General features: G+C 39.7%; 1 protein-coding gene across 1 annotated transcript; it reads left to right on the top strand.

Moving 5' to 3' along the window:
- The first annotated feature begins 3,506 nt into the window (after positions 1–3,506).
- tfa (transferrin-a) lies at positions 3,507–11,500 on the top strand. The gene is made up of 17 exons (XM_034887221.1): positions 3,507–3,677; positions 3,776–3,924; positions 4,632–4,734; positions 5,190–5,381; positions 6,394–6,523; positions 6,668–6,723; positions 7,105–7,268; positions 7,387–7,549; positions 7,655–7,815; positions 7,908–8,004; positions 8,107–8,127; positions 9,289–9,453; positions 9,674–9,824; positions 10,369–10,436; positions 10,538–10,722; positions 10,925–11,117; positions 11,282–11,500. The coding sequence occupies exons 1-17, from the start codon at positions 3,638–3,640 to the stop codon at positions 11,326–11,328; spliced, it is 2,085 nt and encodes a 694-aa protein (XP_034743112.1). The 5' UTR covers positions 3,507–3,637; the 3' UTR covers positions 11,329–11,500.
- Positions 11,501–12,746: the final 1,246 nt, after the last annotated feature.

Genomic DNA, 12,746 nt, shown 5'->3' with positions numbered 1-12,746 from the left:
ATTTGAGATCTGGTGACATTTGAGTACAGTGAACTCATTGTTTGTTCCAGTTTGAGATGATATGAGCTTTGTGACCCTAGAGAACTGCTGCTCACTGGATATTTTCTCTTTTTCTGACCAAACCAGCCCATCAGGCACAAACAACCATGCCAAAGTCACTTCTCCAATTGCCATGCCTCCCCATTCTGATGCTTGGTTTAACATTCTGCAGATCATACTAGGATTTTCATGCATAACTTTCTCTGGGGTTTACTGGGAATGGTTCCAAAAGGAGAAAATGTCCAGTGAGCATTAGTTTTAGATGATACCAGAGTTTAAAAAAAAAATGAGGATGAGTCTTGATTTCTGCTGTGACATTCAGATGGTAGGGTCAGAATTTGGTATAAAGAACAAATCATGGATCCATCCTGCCTTGTGTCAACGGTTCAGGCTGGTGGTGGTGTAATGGGTACTATATGTATGTATATGTATTATGCTTTTTGGCTTTTTCCCTTTCCTTTATATATCTTTTTTGTGCTTGTAATAGGTTTGCAAAGTGAAAAAGCCCAAAGTCCACCCCAAAGGGGCTTACCATCTCCAACAGAAAACACTGTTCACAAACTGCTCCAAACAGCTCTATTACAGTCCAGCCTTTCCATCTGTGACGAACACGCGTCACTTTGTAACATACGTTATAATGCTCGCCTAGCTGCTAGCGTGGCACACCCTCATAATCTGCTTGCTAGTTGGCCTAGTTACCTAGGTACTGCGCATGTGCGACTCCCAGCAAAGATGGAATAGCAGCGTGATAACTCACTCGGTTGCTAAAACAGAGAGCTCAACACACAGGATGAAAAGAGGAGCTGCAGCAATGTACAATACCCCCGAAAAAGATTTTTTTTTAATTCAACCACATAAACATATTCTGGTACAACCTCTAAATGCAATTATGAACCTGAAAATGAGCATAATGTGAGCACTTTAAATCATCCTTTATTAGTTACTTCCAGCAGGATAACACACCATGTCACAAAGCTCAGATCATCCCAAACTGGTTTCTTGAACATGACAAAAGAGTTCACAGTACTCAAACGGCCTCCACTGTCACCAGATTCCAATAGAGCACCTATCGGGTGCGGTGAAACCAGAGGTTCTCATTATGGGTGGTCAGCCGAGAAATCTGCAGCAACTGCGTGGTGCTATCATGTCAGAATGGACCAAAATCTCGGAGGATTGTTTCCAGCACCCTGTTGAATCTATTCAATGAAGAATTAAGGCAGTTCTGAGGCCAAAATGGGATCCACACAACAAGCACGACTGGTGGTCAGGTAAGGAATATCAGGAGAAGTTGGTAACTAGAATACATGAGAAACAATAACACACTTTTGTTCTAGTTTATTGTCAGCAGCAGTGCATACCATTCAGCATTTGTTTTTGATCATTAACATGAAATAAAAGACCTGTTTGTTTTAGCGTGTTCAGACAGTAGACTCTACAGGCAACTGAGAAAGCATGGAATCCAGGATTTACTGGAAGTAGATTGTTAGTTTTATTGCTGATCGAATGTCCATTTCAAGTATATTTTGCACTACAGCAGTCACTACCACTATGATCTCCTGATAGTCTGTGTACTAGCTATCTATTTCTATACCATGTCACTAAAATTAATCGTAGGATGAAAAAAAATGGAAACAAGTTTACAGTATGTATACTCTGTATCGTGTTACTCTCAGCGGACAAGGGTGAAAATAAAGATATTAGTAATGGTAGGGTGAGTGTCATGGTTACATAGTGTGTAATGATTCAGCTTGAAGGGCATTTTGTGGAACATCTACTCTGGGCAAGTAATGGACATTAAACCGTGCAAATAAAATGTTGTGTAATGTGCTTTTCTAAGCATTTAGATTTTGCTGATCAAGGATTGTAATACTTTGATACACGTGTCCATTTACACCTGCTGACATACTTTACATAATAATTATAATAATAATAATATAATAATATATAATATGGTATAATATAATGCCTTGAGTACGGTTGCATAATGCTACAGTTTTACCTATTCCCTTTCATTGTTTGATAAACTCCCCAAAGCATCATGTTCAAATATTTGCTTTACTGGGCAAAATCAATAAGAGGAACAAGTCCAGACAGATTTCATTGTCAGTGATATGTCTCCATGAGCATTTCTCCTGCTACACCTGATTCTCATTTAAACTTTCAGTCAATTAAAAAAAAAAAGATTTACTTCTGTTAATCCCATTGACTTGAACACGTTTTATTAAAATACACTGTACATGTACACATATAGCAATAAAAATCCACTCCATCCACCACCAAGTTTCGGTTCTTCCAAAGTGGCACTGCAAAAGGCCCCTTGAAACATGAAAACTTCTGTGAGTTATTGGGTGATATTTCAACGTTTGGTAGATTGGATATTTAAAAAATCAACAGGAAAATTTGCTCTTGGGTTGGGCAACATTGTCTGTGTAAACACGACTCCGTCATGGGTCATCAGGGGAGTCGGACTGGGGGGAAAAAGGGATTAAGTTCCAAGGGCCCTCATGTGAGGAGGGCCCAAAAAGATGCTAGGATGAACAGCTGTGGCTGCGGCCCATAATAAAATGCCTTTCTACAGGGCCCAGAATTGTGTGCCATGCACCTGTGGGTCACACTGCAGCTTTTCTAAGTAAAGTATACTGATGAATACAATTACTTACTCACCTTAGACTTTTTCTTCTGATGGTATGAATGTGACAGAGTCATTTCCCACTTCTACCTGAAGTGGCTGGATAATTACTTACAACATATTCTATTCACGTTTTGCAGAACTTCTCCTTGTCTTCATAAAGCAGTAATCACCCCAAAGTCATTAACTAAGTAGACCTACTTTTACTTAGGTGGTACTGTACAATTTTGAGGTAGAGGTTCTTTTTTTTGCCACTTTACACTTCTAATCCATTACATTTCAGAGCAGAATTTAGTATTTTTTACTTCACTATGTTTATGGTTTGTTTCTGCATTTCTGGTTATTTTGTAAGTTACTTTTTTACTCACAAACAAGATCAATTTATGAAACATGATGCACGGCTATAATTTAAAACAATCAATTGTAACATAAAAAGTAGGCCTAGTTAAAATGAGCTTTACCATGATTAACTACAGCTGTAAAATGCTGCTCACGCATACATAAATGTAAATGTGATCACAATGCATAATAACATGACAATATAACACTGATGTGAGCCGTTATGTGACTTACTTTACTTTTGATACTTGAAGTAATTTCTGTAGATAATACTCAACTGAAATTCTGAATGCAGGATTTGTACTTGTAATGGAGGTTATTTGTCCTTAAAGTGCATGATGGAGGATTTCGGATAGTTCAAACAATGGTTGAAAAGTTTCAAAGGATAGTCTAAATTTCCAAAATGTTGAAATTGCAGATAGCCCATGTAGCCTTATCTCTCTGTTGTTCTGCCATCCCGTATCTTACCAGCGCACTAAAGTACACACGCGCACGCCCATGCACGCACACATTAGGAAACCTGAGGCAACTTTTTGTTTTTTCCCTCTTCCAGCTCGGTCCGAGGTTCGCTATAAAAAGCCTGCCTGCCGGACTCTCTGTTCTGCTGATCTGGAGACCCCGCCGTCCAACATGCAGACTCTCCTCCTTGTTGCGCTGCTCGGATGCCTAGGTAAAGACATTATGATATTATTGCACAGGCACCTCGTACACATATTTACCAAAACGCTCAATACATCTGCATTGTTACTTAACCATCTGCATTTGCAGCCGCCGTGTTCGCGGCCCCAGCTGACAGGGTGAGATGGTGCGTCAAGTCGGACAAAGAACATGAGAAATGTGTGGCCCTCGCAGCCAAAGCTCCTGCCTTCTCCTGCGTGAAGAAATCCAACACCATCGACTGCATCGTTGCAATCAAGGTGAGGAGAGTAACATTATACAGAGCACACACTCAATAAAATATTCAGCATAAAGAATTCCATCAGAAAAGGACTCTTCATAGCTCTGTCTTCACCTTTATTTCATCTGCCTGCCTATAATAATGTCTAATAAATGATTAGGCTAACGCAATGGTCAAAAAGATACGTTCTAGGGGGTATTTGCCCAGTGGACGAAGGATTCAGTCATTTACTTATGTACAAGTATCAACAGCAAACATGTAAAAATACTTTAATACTCGTCCTGCAATTAATGTTAATGAGTCAAAGTACAGAGGTAAACCAGCAAAGTGAAGTATCAAAAGTTCTCACTAAGCAGGATAGCTCCTTTTTAAAGCGTTACATTAATAGTATTATGGAGGCTAAGTATCATTAGAAAAAAAAGTCAAAGTAAAGTATATCAAGAGTAAAAGTACTCATTACATGCATAAATATGCATAAATGTTTGTATATGTTAATATCTGTTACCTACAGCCATCAAATAAATATAGAAGAGTAATACCTCCTGAAATGAAGTGGAGTAGAAGTTTAAAGTAGTATTAAATTGACACATTCAATAAAATGTTTCACTTTCCACCACTGCATTTAGTTACTTCCAAATTATGCAAGAAACCATTCATCACATATCTTTCAGCCAGAGATCCAACATCATGTTGCTGGTTGATAACAATTTGTGTGTTTTTCATCAGGCTGGTGAGGCCGATGCCATCACTTTGGATGGAGGGGACATCTACGTTGCTGGACTTAAGAACTACGGCCTGCAGCCCATTATTGCAGAGGACTACGGCACCTGTATGTGTACTAATCAGTCATATTTACTGATGAAATCAGCACAACAGCACCCTCTTATCTTAGCTTGGCTCCTTCCCAGTCTGTCTACCCTGTCTTGTGGAATCTGCCTCGATTTCGTGTTTCTCGCACCCTCTCAATGCCACCTCAAAAAATTCCTTCATGCATTCACATGAACTGTGTGTTGTCTTGTGCATTATGTTGTGGTGTTGTATTGTATATCATGTTGCTGTCTGCATTGTTTCTTTTCGAGAAAAGCGTGCGGTGGCGCTGTTCCAGAGCTGTCGCCCAGAGGCTTGCTCCAACCTTAGTCAAATTCCTTGTATGTCTGTCATACCTGGCGCATAAAGCTGATTCTGATTCTGATTCTGACAAGAAAGAGGCTGTCTTTAAGCATTTTGTATGAGCTACATATTTTAACTCTTTGCTCACAATTGTTTTGCATTCTGTATATCCAGCTTCGGAAACCTGCTACTACGCTGTTGCTGTGGTGAAGAAGGGCACTGACTTTACCATTGACCAGCTCAGGGGGAAGAAATCCTGCCACACTGGGTTGGGGAAATCCGCAGGTTGGAACATCCCCATAGGAACTCTGGTGTCTAGGAATTTGATTCAGTGGGCAGGCATTGAAGACAAACCTCTGGAGGAGGGTGAGTTACACTAAATGTTAAGCACAATCCTCAAACGTAAGGCACCACTGATCAAAGACAAAGACGATCAAACACAGTAATTATACTTTTAGTCAGAGCTGCAGCTATAGCCTACCACTAAGGACAATCAGTATTTTTTCAATTCACTCTCTGGGAAGTTTTATTTCCTTGATTTAGTATTAGACAGCATTTTAATGTAATGTAATATCTGTCAGTTAAATATGAAACTACAGCAATAAGCCAGTTAGGGGGAAACAACTTTGTCTCCGTCCAAAAGTAACACAATGTACACATTAACATGTATACTTGTTCAATCCGTACAAAAACTGACGTTTAAATCAACAAGTTGTAATTACAGTAAATTACCATGCCCAGCCAAGAAACAGTCTGGCACATAACCCTATGGGATGTTTTTACACAACAAAATACAAGCCAATCCAGACTTTATGCTAAGCTAAGATAACTGGCTGTTGACTGTAACTTCATATCTACCTTACAGATGTTAGAATGATATCAATCTTCTCATCCCACTCTCGGTAAGATAGTGAATTATTATCCCATTTCCAAAACTGTTGTGGCCAGGTTAGCTCAGTTGGTAGAGCAGGCGCTCATATAGAGAGGTTTATTCCTCACTGCAGCAGCCTAGGATTCAACTCCAACCTGCGGGCCTTTGCTGCATGTCATCTCCCCTTTCATGTCTTCATCTATTCTGTGGAAATACAGGCCTAAAATTATCTTTAAAAATGTCACACTATTCCTTTAGCATAGTGGATGTCTTATAGACTGATTGTATACCCAATATGAATCATGATTTATTATTTCAACGACCAACACAAATGTTATGTTACTAAATAGCTTCATGTTGGAAAATAACACTAATTACAGAATACGAAATCCAAAGTATACCAAAAACAATGTTGAAACAGTCTGGTCAAACCTTCCTAAGGGTGTGGGGAAACATAACCTCAGTATTTCTAAAACCTTTGCCACGGCCTTGCTTTTTGTTTTGCAGCGGTGAGCGAGTACTTTTCGGCCAGCTGTGTCCCGGGGGCAACGAGGGGCGGAAAACTGTGTCAGCTGTGCATTGGAGACTGCTCCAGGTCTCACAATGAGCCTTACTACGACTACGCCGGAGCCTTCCAGTCAGTATCAGTCTTTCTTTGATCCTTCTCAGTTCTACTATGACTAACTGTCCTCTATCAACCCCTACACATATCTTCCAAATATGACAACCTGTCCCAGCTCACTCTGTTATCCTTTTTAAAATTGGATTCATTTCTTAATAGGTGTCTAAAGGACGGTGCTGGAGACGTGGCTTTTGTGAAACATCTTACTGTACCTGGTCAGTATCACACAATCATCAGTGGTTTCAATTCTGTATTATGACAGTATGAAATACAAGCAGTCTTGTTTACTTCAGTTAAATGCCAAAATCTTCCTATCTTTTTATATTTTATTGTTGTTAGATTATATGTATTTGTATTATATTTTTTTATTAAAGTAAATATTTCTATATTGCTCAATACCAAAAAATAAAGCAACAGCACTGTTGCTCGGCATCATCACATCTATATCACAATCACTGATTATTACGGGCAGCAACTTTTTATGTAGATTACAAAATAGGAAAGCATAGAAAGAAGATGGGTACAAAACCTATTAATTTCGAACTAGAAGATTGTAAGAAGAAAAAAGCTTAAACATTGTTGTGGCACACTTTCAGAGTCTGAAAAGAACAACTACGAGCTGCTGTGCAAGGATAACACCAGAGCGCCTATCGACAGCTATCAAAACTGCCACCTGGCCAGAGTGCCAGCTCATGCTGTTGTCACCCGCAAGGACCCACACTTGGCTCACTTAATCTGGAATAACCTCAATGCAGTACAGGTACGGTACAAAATATTTGTACTGCACAAAGAGCGAGTAGTAGAGTGGCCTGATAATGTAGAAAAAAAATCCCTTACAATGTATTTCAGTGCTTATATAATGAGTTTTTTCTCTACAGTCTCTTCCAGACTTTAACCTCTTCTCCTCTGAAGCCTATGCACCTGCCAAAAACCTGATGTTCAAGGACTCAACACTGAAGCTGGTGCAGGTGCCCGCAAACACAGATTCCTTCCTGTATTTGGGTGCTGAATACATGAGCATTATCCGTTCGCTTAAGAAAGGTACTGTAAACATAAGCAGATGAAAAACACATTGACACACAAACCATCACGCAAACGCATTATTAGACAGCAGACATTGGCTTATGGGTGTACTTCACCTTCCAGAGCCGACAGGCACTACATCCACTGCCATTAGATGGTGTGCTGTGGGCCACGCTGAGACATCCAAGTGTGACAAATGGAGCATCAACAGTGTGGGGGAGGACACCACCGCCATTGAATGTGCAAGTGGTGCCACAGTTGAAGAGTGCCTGAAAAAGATCATGGTAAAACAGACTTGGATGAAAATGTGAAACTTGGTATTGTTCCATTTTGTGGTGTTTGTCTCTGATTATTTGTGATCTCAATTATCCTGAAGCGTAAAGAGGCTGATGCAATGGCAGTGGATGGAGGACAGGTGTACACAGCAGGGAAGTGTGGTCTGGTTCCTTCTATGGTGGAGCAGTATGATGAAGGTATGAGGCTTAGATAGCACAGAAACCAGCCTATACAATTCTATGTTTTAGAAAACCTTTTCTACATGATTCTAATATTTGAATCGTTGTCTCTCTCCACAGGGCTGTGCAGCACCTCTGGAGGTATGGACACAATTAGATGTTAAAGTATTGATATCCTTTTTAAAAAACACATTTTCCATGTGTAATCATGGAATTAGGTTAGAAAAGTGAGGGATTAAGCTGTAATGTAGAATTGAGGAATTCATCAAAAGAAAACATTTCACCTATGTCACCACTGTATATTACAAAAGCAAAAAAACTAGTCAATAAGACGTTGTCTATGTGTTTGTGTGTGTGTGTATGTGTGGGTGGGGGGGGGGATGACGACTACGTAATTTGGTGATAATTACGAGGAAATAGGAATTTTCTTTAAGATCCCACAACATGGTGCTCTTTGAATGCTTTTAATGCAGACCTTGGTGGTCTCCTAATACCATATCAGAAGTCTCTCTCTCAAAATTCAGCCTTGGTGCAGAATTACAGCCACTAGAGCCAGTCCCACAATGAACTTCCCTTAGTACGTGCCATTTCTGAGTCTGTAGCTTTTGAAAAGGAAAAAGGGGGGGCAAGGTGGAGGCTGGGGGTGTGGCCTTGACCAACTGTCCCTTTGCTCGTTTGAAAGCCATGATGTCTCTCTCCCATGGGTGGGCCAAACTCTCAGGGCGGGCAAAGCAGAGAAAGGAGAGATTCCAGATTGGCCCATCTGAGTTTTCATTTTCTCAAAGGCAGAGCAGGAGACCCGGGGCTCGGTTTACACCTATCGTCATTTCTAGCCAATGTGGGACCATAGGCAGGCCTGGGGAACTCATATTAATGATAAAAAAAAACATAAAGTTAAATGTTTATGCCATGGGACCTTTAAAGGAGAATCTCCACTTGAATCCAAATAAATCTGCATTAATTACCGTAGCCTATTAATTTATAATTTAAACTTTTTTTCCCATCTATCGGGAGTTGTGTGCTTCACCATAGACACAAGTGACATTGTGGCATGTTGGGCTGACCTGTGCACAGGCTAAAAGACTTTCTAGATTCTAGAGCAGTTCATTGGAATTGATTATTGGAAGTGTACCAAGTGAACACTGTATTTTCTATAAAAATAACAAATGGCGTAGTTCTGTCCAGAACATTTCATGTAAATTATTAGGAAATGATTTACTTTGGTTTAACTTTTAAATTAACTATAACTATTAACAAGGATAGTTTTCAGATTCATCTCCTTCTGTACTTCCACTCTTGTAGCCAGAACTTCGTCTTACTATGCTGTTGCTGTGGCAAAGAAGGGTTCAGGGGTGACCTGGGAAAACCTGAAGGGCAAGAGGTCTTGCCACACGGGCGTCGGCAGAACTGCTGGCTGGAACATCCCTATGGGTCTGATCCGCCAATCACTGTCGGACTGTGACTTCAGTAAGTGACTGTGTGCTTCTTCTGTAATACATTCTGTTCATTTACAACACATTTGAAATAAATATGTTAAGAAAGAAACATAATGCCAGGTAGCAATTACCTTTCCTCCAAACCGTATGTGGTGAAACCATTCTGTAGTGTATAAATATCATTTTTTGCAGACACGATAGCCTTTTCCACGTCTCTAAGTGCAACACATTATGTATGCTCCTCTCTTCAGCCAAGTTCTTCAGTAGCGGCTGTGCCCCCGGAGCAAACATCACCTCTCCGTTCTGTACTAATTGTCGTGGCAGTGGCAAAGCCGTGGGAGACGAGTTCAAGTGCAAAGCCAGTGCTGAAGAGCAGTTCTACGGCTATGCTGGAGCCTTCAGGTAGGACGCAACAGTGCAATTACTCTGCATACAATTTTACGTGCATGTACAGTATGTTCAAGGAAGGAAGGAAGGGCATTTTGGGAAATATGCACATTTGCTTTCTTTCTGAGAATTAGAAAACATTAATACTACTCTCATGTCTGTAAGATCAGTATGGATCTTGAACCAGGAGATTGTTAACCTAAACTAGAACAAGGACTGTAGGCAGAAGGAAACAGCTAGCATTGTTCTCTCTAAAGTTCTTCCAGCAACTCTAAAGCTGCTAATAGGCTTTTTTTAAGTTTAGGAGAGAGCCAGGCCAACTGTTTCCCTTGTATAATTATTTTGGCTAAGCTAAGCTAACTGCCTCCCAACTCCAGCCCTTAATTCACACTCAGGCATGAGAGTGTTGTCAATGTTTTTGTCTAACAAAGCAACTACATTTTTTTCTCCAAAAATGACAAAGCTTCCTTCTTTTTAATTACACTTCCAGAGTACCATGCTCAGGCTAGAAAACCTCATCTTCATATTGCATGAGTTCTGTTTTTCATATCATTTATAGATGTCTGGTTGAGGGTGCCGGCGATGTGGCCTTTATCAAACACACAACCGTTTCAGAAAACAGTGATAGTAAGAGACTGACTCTAGCCTGCCTTCATTTCAAAAATACCCACATTTTTATGTTTTGTTTTATAAAACAACCAACTATTCTTCCAACTTTCTTGTCAAAGGCAATAATTTAGCGCCATGGGCTAGTAATGTGAAGTCTGCGGACTACGAGCTGATCTGCCCTGGGAAGAATCCAGTGCCAGTCACTGATTACGAATCTTGTCATCTGGCTGCCGTGCCCTCCCACGCTGTGGTGACTCGTCCAGAGAGCCACAGTGAGGTTGTTAACGTTCTTCTGGATCAGCAGGTTGGTGATTATTTTATAAGATACAGGGTAACATTTAAAAAGGGCATTTTGCACACTTGTTTTCAAGTTCACAGGTATTTTCCTCGCTTTTAGTTACTTTAAGCCCCTGTTGATTTCTGACCTTGATGTTCACATAACATAATTACATCAGATCTTAAAAAGGAACATGTTGGTTTTAAATCATTTTTATTTTTAATAACAGGCCAAGTTTGGTAGCAGTGCCAGTGAGGCCTCATTCAGGATGTTCCAGTCAGAGGGAGGAAAGAACCTCCTCTTCAAGGACTCTACTAAGTGCCTCCAGGAGGTATCAGCTGGAAAATCATATACAGAATTTTTGGGAGAACAGTACATGAGCTCCATGTCTTCACTCAGACAGTGCAGTGACTACACTTCAGGTTTGTACTACTGTTGCTGGCCAAATCAAGACTAACAGGACTGCAATTTAACAGATTTACATTAAAATTGTATTTTTGTATTCTAGACACATGACAGACACCATAAAGATATATAACTGCTCTGTATTCCCAAGTCAGTTTTTGTCTTTTTCTGTTTCCAACAGATCTGGAGAAAGCTTGCACTTTCCATTCCTGTCAGCAAAAAAACTAGTGGCAACCATAGACCATGCTGTGCCTCTTTCAGCCCTCAGCGATTTAAGCACCAAATCCACCCTTCTCACCCTCAACTCAAAAATTGCATTGTGTATTTTCTTATTGATTGTGTTGTAGACTGATTTTAGAAGTACAACCAACAAATGGATACATTGCACTACCACAACTTACAAATCAACAAGCCTGTGATCATTCATGTCCACATGTAGCTATTTTCATGCTGTTGAAACATAATGTGCCTGACTTTTCTCAAATAAAACCTTTATAATGCTCTTTTGTGGTGACAGTATGGTTTGTTTTTGTTGTAGGCTAAATGTTTAGGGATTCCTGTTAAATATCACTAAAAAGTGCAAAGAAGTGTCCTAATGAAAAAGTAAAAGGAATATTATCAAATTTGCTTCCGATGGCAAAATCAGTCTGGAACAAACACTGTGACCTATTGGCTGTAATGTAACTGTACATGTAACATGTTAGGGTATAAAAGGACTTGTACAAAAAGGGCATGGATTTGATTAACATAACTAGTATGAGAGGTGAATGACCATGATGAGATATGCACAAAAAAATATATTACTCCTAAATAATCACCAAAACAATGATTGATTAATGTCATCATTTTGTCTACAAGGGAAGTAATTTTTCCATTTCAGCAGCCATGTCCGTCAGTCTGCACCTTCAGCTGCATTTCCACAGACGTCAGAAAGCAACGTATGAACATACATACATAAATCTAATGGGGGGTCATTGAAGTCAAAACTTGTAGCCAAACAAGTCTGCTTTGAGGCCCCAGGGTACAAATTAACTTAAGGCCCATTTTGACCAATTTGTTTTTGGCAATGAAGGCTATTTCAAATCAAATTTATTTAGAAATGTGCCCCTCCACAAATTATGCAGATAATAATGCAGGGTACACCATAGTGCCTTTATCATTTCAGCTGATGTTATGTATTAGCAATATTAGCATTAGATGGTAGTAGTAATAGGAGTAGTTGTCGTAGTAGTAGTAGTATTAATAATATATATAAAATGTATCATTAACTTTTGATAATCAATTAATCTCATCATCTTAAGTCATTTTTTAAGTAAAACTCGGAGCGGGATTGTTTCAGCGTCTCATATGTGGGGATTTGTGGTTTTTCCAGATATATGTAAATATTAATAATCTGTCACTTATGTTATACTGTGAGTTTTGAGGGAGTTTTTTTTACATGCATAATGTTTCACACACCCTGCACAAAGCCGTACGGCCTTAAAACAGTTGCCTTTTACATACTTTACATACTTAAATTCCTGACATGCGTATACTGTGTTTGTTTCAGCTAAATGTGAGGCGAAGGTTTATGAATTGAGCTGAGCTCCTGTATCACATGACCTAGGAAACGGCATCAAAATTTAATTTACCCGGAAGTTACCCAT

This window comes from Etheostoma cragini, chromosome 12 (genome assembly GCF_013103735.1).
Source record: "Etheostoma cragini isolate CJK2018 chromosome 12, CSU_Ecrag_1.0, whole genome shotgun sequence".
In the NCBI taxonomy this organism is placed as follows: Eukaryota; Metazoa; Chordata; class Actinopteri; order Perciformes; family Percidae; genus Etheostoma; species Etheostoma cragini.
The sequence above is the reverse complement of the archived record's forward strand: the minus strand, read 5'-3'. Positions and strand labels throughout refer to the sequence as shown.

Coding starts and splice junctions, on each gene's coding strand:
- tfa (XM_034887221.1), top strand. CDS start 3,638: ATGCAGACTCTCCTCCTTGTTGCGCTGCTCGGATGCCTAG. Junction 3,925..4,631: donor ACTGCATCGTTGCAATCAAG/GTGAGGAGAGTA, acceptor GTTTTTCATCAG/GCTGGTGAGGCCGATGCCAT. Junction 7,269..7,386: donor ATAACCTCAATGCAGTACAG/GTACGGTACAAA, acceptor TTTTCTCTACAG/TCTCTTCCAGACTTTAACCT.